At 51.0% G+C, this 15683-nt stretch overlaps 1 protein-coding gene across 4 annotated transcripts in view; it reads left to right on the top strand.

The window, feature by feature from the left end:
* Positions 1 to 15132, top strand: part of MIDEAS (mitotic deacetylase associated SANT domain protein) — a 72588-nt gene extending 57456 nt beyond the window's left edge. For 3 of the 4 annotated variants that reach the window (XM_006046575.4, XM_006046574.4, XM_044924748.2), the window contains exons 4-13: positions 1262 to 1607; positions 3561 to 3627; positions 4094 to 4236; positions 4354 to 4457; positions 4911 to 4986; positions 5662 to 5750; positions 8024 to 8173; positions 9378 to 9590; positions 11083 to 11279; positions 11664 to 15132. In XM_006046575.4, the coding sequence (XP_006046637.1) occupies positions 1262 to 1607; positions 3561 to 3627; positions 4094 to 4236; positions 4354 to 4457; positions 4911 to 4986; positions 5662 to 5750; positions 8024 to 8173; positions 9378 to 9590; positions 11083 to 11279; positions 11664 to 11841 (1563 nt within the window). In that variant the 3' untranslated portion in view covers positions 11842 to 15132. The remainder of the gene's footprint in view (positions 1 to 1261; positions 1608 to 3560; positions 3628 to 4093; positions 4237 to 4353; positions 4458 to 4910; positions 4987 to 5661; positions 5751 to 8023; positions 8174 to 9377; positions 9591 to 11082; positions 11280 to 11663) is intronic. The other variant, XM_006046578.4, reaches the window with a different exon arrangement.
* The last annotated feature ends 551 nt before the right edge of the window (positions 15133 to 15683 follow it).

Raw genomic sequence — 15683 nt, forward strand, 5'->3', positions numbered from 1 at the left:
ATAGAAGAGTTTAAATCCATTTTCCTTATAAAATCACAAAACATTACTGCTAACTGAGTTTATGTTGCATTTCTTGTCTAGCAAGTTTGGGGGCTTTGGGCTCTACTGTATTTTTTTTTTCTTTCTGTGCACTCAATATTGTACCCCTAAGTAGGGGGGAAATGAACAGTGTCCTTTCTTCCTAGTCTGTGGAACAGCAGAGAGGGTGCAAATGGCTAAAAGACAAGGCCAAGACCTCATGGGGACTCAGGGCCCTCTGCTGGAAGGGGCAGAAAGCCTGTGGTTCCTGGGCCCACTCAGTCAGTGTGGCCAGTCTCACCTGTGCACCCAGGGAAGTGATCAAGGTCACTTGCTCACTCCTGTCGGACTTCATTCTCTCTTGAGAGGGTAGGGATGCAGGGAAGAGAGGCCTGTATTCCTGTACAGCCCTGCCCTCTATTCTGTGTGGAGGCCCATGAGGGATACCAAACAGGCAGAAGTGTAAGCCAAGAGGGCTAACTTTTGACAGCACAGGTAGGCTAGCCTGTGATCATAGGACTAAGACTATGAGAATCAAAGTTCTTCAAGGACACGACTGTCCTGTTCACTATGTGGGCACATGCCCAGCTTGGGTCTTGGCACATGATACGGGCCTCCATCTAATGGAGAGCTTGGGGTTTAAGTAGTGATAGCAGCCAGTACTGATTAGCTACTATGTACCAGGTGCTGTTCTCAGTGATCCCCGTGTATTGATTCATTTAGTCCTCTTAGCTACCCCCTTAGGTAGGTATTTGTTATCCCCATGTTAAAAACGAGAATGCACAGAGTTAAGTAATTTTAAGTGGTAAGGAAAGGAAGTAGCTCCCAGTTCAAGTGATCCAGTCTCAGTGCCTGGGCCCTTAACCACAGTAGTTCCCTGCCCTGTAGTATACTTCACAAAAGCTGTTGGCAACTGTGGCCTGTGTGCTAAATCCAGCCCTAAGACTGGTTTTTATACTTTTCAAAGGATTATTTAAAAAGAGCGGGGGTAGGAGTGGGGTCAGGAGAAGACTGAAGACTATGCATTGACGAATGTGTGTATGTGGCCCACAAAGCCTAAAATATTTACTATTTAGCCCTTGACAATGTGCTGACCCCCGCTCCCTGTCTCAGGCTTGCCTTGGCCACGAAGGTGTGGTAGGCAGACTGAGTTCCGGAGGTGAGACTGGCAAGCAGTGGTCAAGACGTCAGTGTTCCCAGGATGCGGGGCGCTGAGCCATCTTGGTTCTGTTTCCTTCTCCAGCCTGAGGACATGAACGTTAAGTTGGAGGGGGAGCCTTCAGTGCGGAAACCAAAGCAGCGGCCGAGACCTGAGCCCCTGATCATTCCCACCAAGGCGGGCACTTTCATCGCCCCTCCCGTCTACTCCAACATCACCCCCTACCAGAGCCACCTGCGCTCCCCTGTCCGCCTTGCCGACCACCCGTCCGAGCGGAGCTTTGAGCTGCCCCCCTACACACCACCCCCCATCCTCAGCCCCGTGCGGGAAGGCTCCGGACTCTATTTCAATGCCATCATGTCGACCAGCAGCATCCCAGCCCCTCCTCCCATCACGCCAAAGAGTGCCCATCGCACCCTGCTCCGGTCTAGTGAGTGATACCCCGCCAACCCCACCCCTGGCAGCCATCGGGAGAAGGCAGTGTGGAGGGGAGGAGGGTGGTGGACAGGGAAGACTTGGGCTTAGGGCTGCTGGGGACTGAGCCGGAATGCTGTGGGGAAAGGGGCTCTGCTGTCTGTCTTCTGAGAGAGAAGGAGGTTGTCCTGGTACAAGTACATATAGGGGTAGGCTTAAACCCCAATTCCACCATTTACTGTTACATCCTCTGTGGAAGGCATTTGAACTCCCTGGGTCTCAGTTTCTTCTGTATTTAAGTGAGGACGTTTGTAGTATTTGGTTAATGATGAAATGCCAATATGTATTCAGCTATTTTTAGAATCACAAACAGCAGTTTCCTATGGTTCAGCCTGATAGCTTGCCTCAGAGGGTTGTGGTGAGGTTCAGATGCATTAAGACACGTAAAGCACTTCACATCGTCTCTGATGTGACACATTCGTTCTTAATATTATGTGGCAGATTCTGTCTCCTGGGTCTCTTCAACAGTCATTTTGGCCCAGAGCAGACATTTTGGCTGGCCTAGGTGGTGAATAGCTAAAAAAATGTTGTCCACTCCACAACATTTCCCCTAGAAAAAGGGGATAATCCTATCAGGGTGATAGAGAGGATTAAGAAAAAGTAAACCTATCCAGAGATAGGACAGGGGTGAGTCACTGCATTAACCTCTGACCCTGACCTCATCATGACATGGCTCTCTGGTGCCCCCTGGTGTCTGGGTGAGAAATGACTTGCCCCTGAGCTGATGCGCCTTTGGCTCTTCCACTTTTAACTGGAAGCTTGGAAGCTTCTCTCCCTGCCTCGGTGGTGCAAGAAGAAAGTCACTGTAGAGACCAGCTTGGCGACAGAGAAGAGGTCCTATCCATCCATGAGTATTTTTCTTGCACTTAGATGTAAAGCCTGAAGCGGATCCTGTGAGGGCACCAAGTAACATGGGGGACGCTGTGGTGTGTTCAGAGAGAGTGCTGGGTCACTGGGGAGTTGACATGGAGGCCTGGGAGACAGGGAAGCAAGCGTCCAGGCAGGGTGGGAATCAGTGGTCAGTGAGTGAAGCGGACCTCAAGCTTGGGAGCCTGCAGAGGCTGCTAGCCCTGGTGGTGAGGAAAGCATTTACTGAAGAGAGGGTGGGGCTAGAGCTGAACTTGAACTAGGAAGCGGGTGGGGAGGGCGCACTGGGCTGACGAAAGGAGAAGTGCAGAGGCTGGGAGGTGGAACGTGCAGGGAGCGCGAGGGGCCACGAGGGATGGACGGTCCAGGCAAGGCTGTGGTGGGAGGCAGAGTTGGCAGGGGAACTGCCTTAGACGCTTGAGCTGAGGAGTTGAGATTTCCTCTCAGGTTGCAGAGAGGAGTCAGCAGATTTTGTTTGTGAAGGCAAGGGGGAGTGTCTTGATCGCATAGGGCATTAAGATCAGCTCGGAGAAACTGAGGCAGAGAACCTGGCCAGGAAGTGAAGCGATAATTACGAAACAGTGGTCTCCTTCACCAACTCGCTCCTGTAGCGGAAGTGTCTGCCTCTTGTACTAGAGCAACCGTAGTTGTACGTTGGACTTGATGCTGTCGTGTGGGAGCTCCCGGGGCAGCTCTAGTAGTGTGACTGGTAGTAGTAGTAATAACAGTAGCTAGTATTGGTTGAGGCCTGGGCTTTGTGCATGATTTCATTGAACCCTGACATCATCTTAGGGAGATAGGTAGTAATAGCCCCTTGTAGCAGGTGTGAACAGGGAGGGACCCACGTATTTGGTAAAAGTCACAGCTAGTTGTCACAGTTGCAGTCTGCAGAGCCAGGACTCAGGGTGCCTGCTTGCCCAGTGTGAACCTCTGAGTCACCGCTGTGGCTCCTGTGCATACAGAGCAGCCACCCCCGATTGGGGAGGGTGGCCGTGTTCAAGGGAGGAGGGTGCCGTCTCCTAACCTAACTTTTGTCCCATAGATAGCGCCGAAGTCACCCCGCCTGTGCTCTCTGTGATGGGGGAGGCCACCCCAGTGAGCATCGAGCCGTAAGTGCAGCCCAGCCTCTGGCCCAGGGGGTGAGGGTGGCCAGCTGGGGCCCAGTGCACGCAGGCAGGCCCTCAAGGAAGAGGAGGGTTCTGTGTGCTGAGGGTCTTCACTGACCGCCCCCTCCCACCCCAGCTTCCATGTGGAAGTCACAGGGAAGGCAAAGGGACCAGCCCAGTTTGAATTTGCCTCTGAAGAAAATCAGAAGGGCCGTCCAAGCAGCTCTTTCCTTGGCTGTAAACCTGGAGCTTCTCCTCTTTGCAACTTCTGGGCCTTGCTTTTCTGGCAGCACCAGGTGCTGCTTGCTAGGCTGTCCTCACAGAAGCTGGATTCTCTCACACCCAGCTGAAGCCTTGCTGTGCTCAGCCACTCCCCACCCCCGACCCCTTCGCCATTCCCCAGGGAGAAAGTCAGGTTCCCCATCCCCACACAGTGAGACCTCACTCCCTGTCCTTTCTACCCCTGCAGACGGATCAATGTGGGCTCCCGGTTCCAAGCGGAAATCCCCTCGATGAGGGACCGTGCCCTGGCTGCTGCAGACCCCCACAAGGCTGACTTGGTGTGGCAGCCATGGGAAGTCCTGGAAAGCAGCCGGGAGAAGCAGAGGCAAGGTGAGCAGGCACGAGCCAGCAGGCAAGGGCCTGCTATTGGGCCATGGGTGGGGTAGGCCCCAACCCCACCCGGCCCTGCTCAGCTCTACAAGTGCTTTTCTCTCCTCCCTCCCCCAGTGGAAGACCTGCTGACAGCTGCCTGCTCCAGCATTTTCCCTGGAGCCGGCACCAACCAGGAGCTGGCCCTGCACTGTCTGCACGAGTCCAGGGGAGACATCCTGGTGAGACCCTGCCCCCCGGTGGAGGAGGGCCCCTTGGGGAGGCTGGCAGGGAGCCGTATCTCTGGTCCAGGAGCCAGGCCTGTCAGCGAGCTGATTGGAGGCAGGCGGGAGGGTCTGACCAAGGTGGGGATGGTAGGGGGTCGGCCCAAGGGAGCCCTGGTCCTGGACTCGAGACTTCACTGTGCAGGGTCCACTCCAGTCTCTGGGTAGTGGGTCCCCCACCCCTCAGACAGGGCTGTCCACTGAGGACCTTCTCCATCTGTGCCTCCCTTGGGGACCAGGTGTTCTTTCTTGAGACACCCCAAGTGACCCAACCCCAGGGACCTTGCCCTCCTGCCAGACCTCTTGCCCCTTCGCAGTTAAGAGTTAAGTAATCACCCTACTCAGAGAGTCCTGGATTTTGGCCACTGAGAACCTGTCAGGGCCCTAACATTTTCCTCACTTCCCTTTCAGGAAACGCTGAATAAGCTGCTACTGAAGAAGCCCCTGCGGCCCCATAACCACCCGCTGGCAACTTATCACTACACAGGTGGGTTGGTGGGGTGGGCCGGGGGCCTCCAGGGGTCTCCAGCATCAGTGGGGCTCAGTGCTGAGTCACAACCCGGGGTGGAGCGGGGGTGGAGAGGTGGGGGCGCAGATAAGCCAAGATCCAGTGTGAGGGAACCCCAGAGCCGGAGTGGCTCTCAAGGGACTTCTGTGCCCTGCAGGGGAAGGGAGAAGGGCTTGAGCATGTGGGAGCCCATTTGGGCAAAAAAGCCCAGGAGGTGTGGGTATCAGAAGCAGGAGCCCGGGGACTGCCATGTCTTATACTGGGCACTGTGCTTTTAGAAGGACATTAACCAAGTGGCATAACCAATAGTAGCCGCTGGTATCGAGCCCCGTCTGCTGGTGCATCCCGTTTATGCCAGGCAGAGCACCTAGAAGCTTCTGCATGCATGGTTTTACTCAGTCTGCACCACAGACTGGCTGTTAGGTGATTTCTATTATTAGATCCCATTTCACACTTTCACAAGTGGGGAAAGTGCGGCTCAGAGGCTAAGCAGCATGGCTGGGAAGTGGCAGAAGCAGGACAGGCAGCCAGCTCTGAGTGCCTGCAGAGACGGTGGGTGGACGACCTCACGCTTTCCGGCTGCTCAGAACAGTGCCCCGCAGTGCTCCCAGGCCCATCCCGCCCTCCTAACGCGGCTCCCTCCTTGCCCTGCAGGCTCCGACCAGTGGAAGATGGCTGAGAGGAAGCTATTCAACAAGGGCATTGCCATCTACAAGAAGGACTTCTTTCTTGTGCAGAAACTGGTGAGCTGGGGCTCTGTTTCAGGGGCAAGAGAAGGGCAGGAGCCCCTGCAGGATTTGGGGGCTCCCTCTGCTAAAGAATCTGCCTGCAGTGCAGGAGGCCAGGGTTTGATCCCTGGGTGGGAAGATCCCCTGGAGAAGGAAATGGCAACCCACTTCAGTATTCTTGCCTGGAGAATCCCCATGGACAGAGGAGCTTGGCAGGCTACAGTCCATGGGGTCACAGAGTCGGACACGATTTAGTGACTAAACCACCACCACCATCTGTTGGGGGAGGAGCAGCCTGCAATTACTTCCCAAGCCCTCTTAAAAAACAGTTAGGTCAATGCCACTTAATAGCTTCAGAGACATTTTTCTAAACAAAACAAGAAGGGATATGATCAGGCCTTTTCCCCCCTTGGTTCTAAGCCCCTTCCCTCATCTTAGGGTAGTGTAGCCACACCCTGAAGTCTCACTCCAGAGTGGCCTGAGTGGGCACCAGACCCAGTAGCACCGAACTTAAAATAGTGACTTGCCTAAGGGGAAAGAGGAAGAGGAGGAGGGTTGCAGGCAGAGGAGAGCCGTCCCGAGGCGCTGGAGTACTTCAAAGGCCGCAGTTAGTATGTGGGAGGAGAGGTCACCCTGAGAGCAGGGGCACTGAGAGCTACAAGAGACTGGGGGCCTCTGCCCACTTCCTGTCAGGCTGGGGCAGCCTGGGGCTTCCTTCTAGGAACTCAGCTGACGGAGTAGAGGAGACCCAGGCCTAATTTTCCTAGATTTCTCTTGTCCTCCCGGCCCTGTGTTCTTGGGGAGAGTGTTCTGCTAATCAGAGGACTTGCGCCTTCCCACCAGCTCTATGTCACAAAGCCTGAGACAGCTGAGGGAAGACAGCTTCCCAGAGTATGCTTTTCCTCCTGGGATTGTAGGTTGTGCCAGGGACGCCCTGGGGCCTGGACCAAGTGCTGACGAGTTCTCCTCCAAGGGCCCTGTTGCGAGGACAGTCATCTGCTGGGCTCCCTGCCTGGGCAGTATTGCTGGGAAGTGCATGCCTGGGAAGCTGGCTGAGGCGCCCCTAATGCCTTAATGAACAGAACAGACCATTAGGCAGGCAAACAGATGATCAGAGGGAATTGGTAGTAAAAGTGTAAACAGGATCTAATTAATGAATCTGTGACTTGCCTATTCCTGGGAGATGAGTCATGTCTTTTCCCTGCTTATGCACAAAGGGCCCTCACTGACCCCTTGGGCTCTGTGGGTAGAACCCCCCAGTTCCCAGTGTAGCCCAGAAACTGGCTGAGCTGTCTGAAAGCCTGGGGAGAAAGGGGAGACTCAGAGAAAACACTCTGCTCTGGGCAGCGGGGGTGAGGGAAGTAGTCCAGAAACCAAACCCAGTGGCCGAAGGGATTTGTGAAATGGGAGGGCTAGGGTTTCAGAGCTTGGGAGGATCATTTGGTCTCACCCCACTCACTACCTGCCAAGAGACTTGCCTCAGGCCACATAGCCATTCAGTGGCAGAGTTAGAACAAGACTTAACCTCCTGCTTCCTCTGCAGGTTTTCCAGGGCTTTCGTGTCAGTCTCCCCTGAGTTCCTCCCCGAGTTCCTCCCCCACATCAGGGAGTTTGACGGTTCTGTTCTCACTGCTCCCTGAAGAAGAATGAAACCCTAAGCCTGGATTAATTAGAGAGGCCCTGTTACTGGGCCTAGCCTGGCTTTGAATGTGAATGGTGCCCAGACTTTTTCCCCTTTAACTTTACATTTTGAAAAATCTCAAGCTTACAGAAAAATGGAAAGAACAGTATGATGACCAGCCATATATGTCAGATTTACCAGTTGTTAACCTTCGCCACACTTGCTCTCTCTCTGTGTTCATAGATAAACTCACATACACATGTGTTCTCTGTTTTAACTGATCATTAAAAATTACAGCATGACATTTGACCTAAATATTTCTTGAAACGTATTCTCCTGCAAAACCAAAGTACCATTATCACACCCAAGAAATTTAAACTGACATAATACTACTCTCTAATACGTCATCCGTATTCAAATCTCCCCAGTGGCTCCAGGTTGTCCTTTTTTAGCTTTATGTAAAAAAAAATGGTAAAGTGTTGGTTAATTGACTTGGTCAGTGGTTTGTGCACAGCAGACATTGGAGACATGCTCGTATTTCCTGGGTTTACTGGATTTAGTGTTCACTAAAGTTAAGGGGGGCCATGCAGGAATGAGAAAGGCTGCAGTGCCACTGGGCAGGTGAGCTGAGCCAGGAGTTCTGACCTCAGTTTTGGCTTCAAACCAGATCCAGACCAAGACCGTGGCCCAGTGCGTGGAGTTCTACTACACCTACAAGAAGCAGGTGAAGATCGGCCGCAATGGGACGCTAACATTCGGGGATGTGGATACGAGTGATGAAAAGTCGGCCCAGGAAGAGGTTGAAGTGGATATTAAGGTGACTCCCTTCCCAGCTTCAGCTGCTTAGGCTGAGCTGGGAGCCTGAGCCCAAGCTCTCCAGGACTCCCTGGAGGGGAGAGAGAGGAAGGCAGTGCCCCTGACAGCCCAGGGAGTTGACGTCCTAGGCGCTGGCCCTGGACCTTTGGGTTGCCCTCTCCACCTGCCAGTGTCGTTGTAATGATACACTGTGTTGATGCAGAACATTGGGGATATTTCCCACTGTTCATACCAGCATCAGTTTCTTGTCCTGTCTTAACAGACCTCTGACACCGTTTCCTCAACTTGAATCATTCTGTGTCGCCTGTATGAATTCTGCTCTATCTGCATCCTGCCACATGTCACCATTAACACTTTTGTCATGTCCACACACCATTTGTGCTAGTACTTATTTTTCTTTAAATCAACTCTAAAGGGAAGCTTTATATCACAACCATAAATAGAAAACCAGTGCTCTTTGTCACAGAAGGTACTGGTAAAAATATTTATATATATGAAAACCAAACAATGTTATGAAATTCTAGCCAGGTATTACCACCTGCCAAACCTCTGAGATGAGGGCTGACCTCTCCTTGTTAAGTCTAAAGAAGTATAAAAGACACATTAACGCCATTTTGAGGCTTTGTCCTTGACATAATCAGGGTTGAAAGAGAACTGAAAAGAGAATGTTATTCAATTCTGTAAAAAGAGAATGTTATTTAATCCTGTGTCCATGCATCCACCTAATATCATCTTGGGGTCATAAGTCCACACTTAGTGACATGCTGCTTTAAGACAGGGAGTGATTTAGTTCCCATTTTTGCAGATGGGAAGAGGGTAGAGAGATAGAAAACATTACAAAGATAGTTTAGAATGGAGCTCAAAGTGGCGCCTGGCCCCACCAGGCCACCCTACCCCAAGAATCCCTCTTGGATATACCCAAGAAGACAGGTGGCCTGTGGGGTGGGACGGGCAGGTTTCCTCCATGCCCCAGCCCCACCTCAAGTGCTTGGTCTCATTCTGAGGGCTCCATGGCCCTCAAGCCTCTCCTCTTACAGGCAGACTAGTTGTGGAAGGGTGCAAGGTCATAGCACAGGAGGCTGTGTTGGGCCAAGCAAGGCAGGCAGGATTAGCTGCGGCTGGTGAGCCCCTTGCTGGATCAGAATTAGTGTATATGACTGTGTGACCGCACTGTGGGCTCACTGCCCTGTTCTCGTCCCCCATAGACTTCCCAGAAGTTCCCAAGGGTGCCTCCTCCCAGAAGAGAGTCCCCAAATGAAGAGAGGCTAGAGCCCAAGAAGGAAGAAAAAGAGACCAGAAAGGAGGGGGAGGAGGAGATGCCAGAGACCCAGGACAAGGGGGAGCAGGAAGAGGGGCGAGAGCGAAGCCGGCGGGCAGCAGCTGTCAAAGCCACACAGACACTACAGGCCAATGAGTCGGTAAGTGTGGCCTTCCCTGGGGGAGCCCAGGACCAAGGAGGATGGCTGGAGCTGGGCCTGGGGGTGTGGGAGGGAGGGCAGAACAGGAACATGACGATGATTGTCATCATCGTGGCAGGAAGTGCACTAAATATTTTACGCTGTTAACTCGTTTAATCCTCATAAACCCAGGTAGTAGGTACTGTCATCATTCCCATTTTACAGATGAGGAGATTGAGGCCCAAGATAAGATAGCCAGTAGGCAGCCTGACTCCAGAATCTGCTACTAATTTTACACTATTCTGCTTCTGTATCTGAGACACAGAGGAAAGAGACTGTGAAAATCCAGAAGGTGTGTGGGAGGGTTGGGAAGCACTCCTGACTTATAGTTCAAACAGGGCTCCCCCTAAGAGAGCTGCGTCCTTGACAAAAGTGTCTGAAATGGAGCTGAGACAACGGGAATAACAATAATGGTGCCTCATTCATGTCTGCAAAGTGCTTTCCTGTTTATCATCTCATTCATTCCTCATAATAACCCCATACAGTGTTGACGCCCACCTTGCAGATGGAGGAAACTGGGTTCAGAGATGCTAAGTGACTTTAGTACAGTGTTTTGTCCACAACATCACAGGCTCAGAAGCAAGACACACTGGCCAGAGCTGTCCTGGGCCCACAAAAGACAGAGAGAGGGCCCCACAAGAGACAGACCCCTGGGAAGGCTCTGCTGGCAAACTAGTATGAGAGTCTTTGTTAGTTTAACTTGTATTGTATACTTACACACTTGCAGGAAACCCTGCTCCCAAACTGTAGACACAGTGGTTTGCTCCCTTCTGAGCCTCAGTAGCACTCCTCTAAGAGCTGTTCTTTATATACACACTCCACTGAGTTCTGCTGAACTTTTATGAATGCTTTTCTATGGGGTTTGATCCAGTGCACGCACGTGTGACTTCTCATGGCCATCTGGGTCTCCCATATCCCAAGGTCCATGGTTCACATACCCTGAGCAGCACCTCTCCAGGTCTACAGCAGGAGTCCTGTGCTCTGTGTTACCTGCTTGGCATTTCCCATGGTGGCCCCTATTGTCATGAGCTAGCTGCCTGTGTGTCTGTCCCTTCAGACTGAGTTCTCTGGTGGCAGGGCCTTCTGTCCCCTCTATACCCTCTGAGTGACCTGGCATGTTACATAGATGTGAAGATCATTTATGGAATAATGTCACAGACGAAATACTGAAAACGTGAAGCCATGTCATTAAGCAAGAAGTCCTATCTTATAGAGCTAGGGCTGTCCCACCAAATTACTGTACCAGCAATTTGTAAAAACGGAGCTGGTCAAAGATGGATTGGGCTTCCAAAAAGGCACTGAGTGCCTTGTCATTGGAAGGATTCAAGAGGATGCTAGGGGGCCATTGGGCAGGAGTGCGTGATCTTTACAAGCCTGCTGTTTGCTGATGTTCCAGAATTTGGGATTCTCATTTCCCTAAATCTCTCACCTCTCCTCGTTTGACCCTCTCCAGGCCAATGACATCCTCATCCTCCGAAGCCACGAGTCCAACGCCCCTGGATCTGCGGGTGGCCAGGCCTCAGAGAAGCCAAGGGAGGGGCCAGGAAAGTCACGAAGGGCACTACCTTTTTCAGAGAAGAAGAAAAAAACAGAGACTTTTAATAAGACCCAGAATCAGGAGAACACTTTCCCTTGTAAAAAATGCGGCAGGTAAGACAGCAGGCCCAATCTCCACCGGAACCTGGCAGGGTGGCTGAGGTTGGGGGAGGGGTGGGCGGCCATTCCTAGGGAGAAGTAGGAGGAGTCACAGCTTGCGCCTCGTCTCCTGATTGGCTCAGGGGGTTTCCAGGGCAGTGACGTCCCTTGGCAGGTTTTAGAAGAGGAATGATGGCACTGAATCGGGAGCCTTTGTTGGAGGGTGGGGCTAGGCCACGTGGCTCCTGGCAAGCCAGAAGGGCCGGGGAGCCCCAACTGCAGACTCAGACACACACACACACACACATACACACTCAAACACACACGTGCAAGTGCTCTAGCCCCGTGGTCCCAGCAGGGGAGACAGACCTGACTGGAGCCCCTCCTGTTCGGCTACAGGGTGTTTTTCAAGGTGAAGAGTCGCAGCGCCCACATGAAGAGCCACGCGGAGCAGGAGAAGAAGGCAGCTGCCCTGAGGCAGAAGGAGAAAGAGGCCGCGGCCGCTGCAGCCACTGCGACCGCCTCCCCGCACCAGCCGGCTCTGCGGGAGGAGAGCGGTGCAGGCGAGAGAGGCTGAGGCCTGGAGCTCCGGAGCCTGCGGAGGGAGAGATGGCGCGGACTTGTCTCTGCAAAACGAATACGACAATTCAATAAACGGCCCTTTTTATTTATAAAGGTCCCAGGAGCAGTGTAAAGGGCTGTAGGATCCAGTTCTCTTGCATTTGGTCTGTCGGAAGTTTTCCTCCCCGCTTTCCAGGAACTAAGAGAGTCCCTGCTCGCCCGGGCTACCCCTGGGGAGGGGCCCCAGCGCCACAATCTCAGCACGCAGCCGCTTCCGTCTTTGTTCCCCCTGCTCCCCTCGGTCACCATGGAGAGCAAAGCACAAGTGCACCCCCTTGGCAGCATTCACCTCCCCCGCCCCAGGGGACCTGCCCAGGCCCTCCCTGCCCGAAGTCCCAGAAAGGGATTCCCTGGGAAGGAGTGTGGTGGCTATCTCCGAGAGGGAGCTCAGCCTGGCTGCTCCAGTAACTTGTGTCCTTAGAGGGGCCACCTCCTCCCCAGGAGGGAGGCTGCCAGAACGGGGAGGGCGGCAGGGAGAGAGACCAGGACTGGTACCCATTCCTGGTCAGCCTGCCGGGGCGGGAAGGTTTTCTCGGATGTTCGGGGAAGGAGCCAGTGCTCCTTGCATGCTCTCAGCCTGCTGAAGGGAAGGGACTGCACAGGATGGAATTTGCAGAGTTGCTCCAGGGCTAGGCCTGAGGGAGCTTCTGACAGGCCTTGGCTTTTCTGGTTTCCCACCATTTTGCCAAATACCTTTAGGCCCTGGAGGCTGATAAGGGAGCTTAGCCTAAGCCTAGCCTGCTCCTCCTTGGTGCAAGTTTCCTGCTTGCCTTTGTTCTGCCCTTGGCAGCTGCCACCTTAACCCCACCGTACCTGGTCTAGCTGATATCCACAGCTCAGCCCTCAGTTGTGCATGCTGGAGATTTCTGGATCCTTCCCTGGGAGGGGGAGGTCTCCTAGCCAGATTGGACAGGAGCCTTCATTCCTTGACTTGTGTCATTTGGGAGCTATTTATTTATTCTTAATATTTAATTTTTAACATCCTCTCAGGGACCAGGGGCTTCCTTCTTTCCAGAGGCCCAAGTGCATTTATCCCAAAACAAGGCACCTTCTTGGCACCCCCACCCCCTCCCCCAACCTCGTATTTCCAAGACCCTTAAAATCCCTTGCCCCATTGCTCTGGAAGTTTTGCCAACAGGAATGATAGTAGCACTGAAAGCAGGTGGAAGGTGTCACCAAACCACAGGCTAGCAGGGTGAAGGGAGATCAAACGCAGTTCTTATTGCTACCGCTTCTCCCTGCTGAACATTCAAGTTGCCTGAGGGGATTGGCTGGAAGCCAGAATTCTGGTTTTGTTTCTGGCTTGAATAAGCCATATTTGGCATGGAGTCACTGAAGTGAAAGGGCTAGAAGATTCAGGAGGCCCCTTCACTTGCCAGCCCCATAGGAGGGCTGAGTTATTTCTCTGATCTTTCTATTCAACTTTAGTTGTGTAAAAAGAAGTTCCAAGTGAATGCAAGTATATGACAAGTCTACATGTTAAGAAGGAGCCAAAAAGTATTCATTCTGCTATTCTTCTGAGATAGCCTAAAGGCATCATATTGGTAGCTGGGAGTGGGGAGTTTTGTTCTAAACTATGCACTATCAGGTTTGGGTTTTTTTTTTGTTTTGCATTCATTTCTGTATTAATATGGTTATACAGGAGCCCAGCTCTGGGAGTAACAAAATTCTCCTCCTTCCTCAACTCCTGATGACTACCTAGACCTCTAACTTCCCAGTGAGTTTCTTCCATAGGTTTCTACATGCTCAATAGCCCAAGATTGCAAAAATCTCCTATACCCTCCCAAAACAGGAAGGTAGCAAGTTTAGGCTCTTTTCTAAATCACGTGTAATATGAGTGCCTTCGCAGCTTTGCCCCAAAGTGCTACTTACGTTCCCCAAGGTTTTTTTCTATTTAAACCGCATTTAGTTTCAGGCCACTTTTTGGACATGTGGTAACAGAAACCTCCTTTGTCTAGAGTGATTTTCCTCTTCTAAGCTCACAGAGACAAGAGCAGGTGAATATAGATGGAGAAAATCAAGATGGTACCTCTCCGTATTAACCCCACCCAACATCGTATTTTAGAAGGGTTTATGTTCCAGAATGAATTTATATCTAGAACGCAGTGTAAAAGGTGAAATGTTTAGCGAACAGATGAAGTTGTGGCACATGACCTGCCATAAAGTAGGTGCAGCCACAGAAGCTGGCATAGGTATATCCTTTATGGTGCTTTCTGCCTGTGAACATGTTCGGCTTGTATTTTTTTTTTTCTTCTACTCAAAACTCTTTGCTTTAAGAAGTTAAACAATAAACACCTTTAGCTTTATAAGGTTCTCCCCACACCATCTCACATATCCATCTCTCAGCCTCCACCTACACTCAGCTAAGGGCATGAAACTAACCTAGTGCCTGTGTTCTAGACCATCTCTGAGGTCTCTTACCCACCCACGGAGACAGTGCTTCGGCACTGTCCTCCATGCCTTCAGCCACCCCCCTCACAGCTAAGGTACACACCCATCCTTTCTGCTGCCCACTTCCACCCTGGCACAGAGGTCGTGTGCTGCTTATGTCTAAAGGGATCCCATATATTTAACTGCCTCAGTGACCTAACCTCTTCTCACGTGCCAGATGTTAAGATGAAGGAGGAATACAACGCATATTCAAGCCTCAGCTATTTAAATGTTTTTATTGAGGCTCACTTTTCTTGGATGGTATTTATTACCAGACTGGCAAGCCTAACTTCTTAGGTTTACAGGAAGTATGCATATTTTTATAAAACAATTGTATGTCCTCCCCATATTTTTGCTGTGTTAATATTTGCCTCTAACAATTTGCAGCTGTTTCACCTTTTCCTCATTTGTCTCTCAGTCGAAGGCCTTGTTGGAGGGGACAGAGCACAGGAACAGCCTTGACAGTCTGTAATTATTGTACAAATATTTTAATAGCATATAAATAAGTATATTCCTTTTATTTTGAAAAAAAAAAAAATCAGACACTGCCTTCTGTGTGTTTGCTGCCTGTGGCACCCTTTTTTAAAAAGACTGTTACATATTAAAATAGTGTACATATATATAAATATTACCTCTTGCTGTACAGTTGTGATAGACCAGACTGAAGATTTTATTTTTTGTGTGCTTTTTATAAAAAAAAAATTAACACACTAAAGAAAATCTTGCTGATGTGATTGTAATGTACCTATGTAACTTATTTACTTTTGAATGTTCTTCTGTATCTTCAAACCTTTTATTAAATAAGGTTTTAAAAATTCATAGTTGAATGCTTTGTCCTTTAGGGGAGATTTTCAACCATCTGGGATTGACGTAAATCGGCCTTGGTTTGCTTGCAAGGGATTACTTGAAATTTTTGAACCATAAGCATTCTGTTTTATCAGTCCATTGTCCATGATGCCAGGACAGGGGAAATAACACACTAGCGTTTGCTTGGCTACAAAGGTTACTTAATAGATCTAGATCTTAGAAAATTTTAGAAGAAAAAGGCTCAACTCAGTGTCTAACAGGAAAACACTGCACACTTCCAGCGTTTTCGTCTTATTGGGATGAAGTTCGCGGAGGGGGCACAGTGCGATCGATCGGCTGGTACCGCATCTGTTTCTGAACAGCAAACTCCGGGAGTTAGTGATGGACAAGGAGACCTGGCGTGCTGCAGTCCATGGGGTCGCAAAGAGTCGGACATGACTGAGCGACTGAACTGGACTGGTTGAAGGAGCGACGTGAGTTAAGTCTTCCTTGACACACTCATATAATCTTCAATGCACTCCAGCATTATATTAAACTTTTAAACACAGTGCTTTGCTTAAA

The sequence above is a fragment of the Bubalus bubalis genome, chromosome 11 (genome assembly GCF_019923935.1).
Source record: "Bubalus bubalis isolate 160015118507 breed Murrah chromosome 11, NDDB_SH_1, whole genome shotgun sequence".
NCBI classification, from domain to species: domain Eukaryota; kingdom Metazoa; phylum Chordata; class Mammalia; order Artiodactyla; family Bovidae; genus Bubalus; species Bubalus bubalis.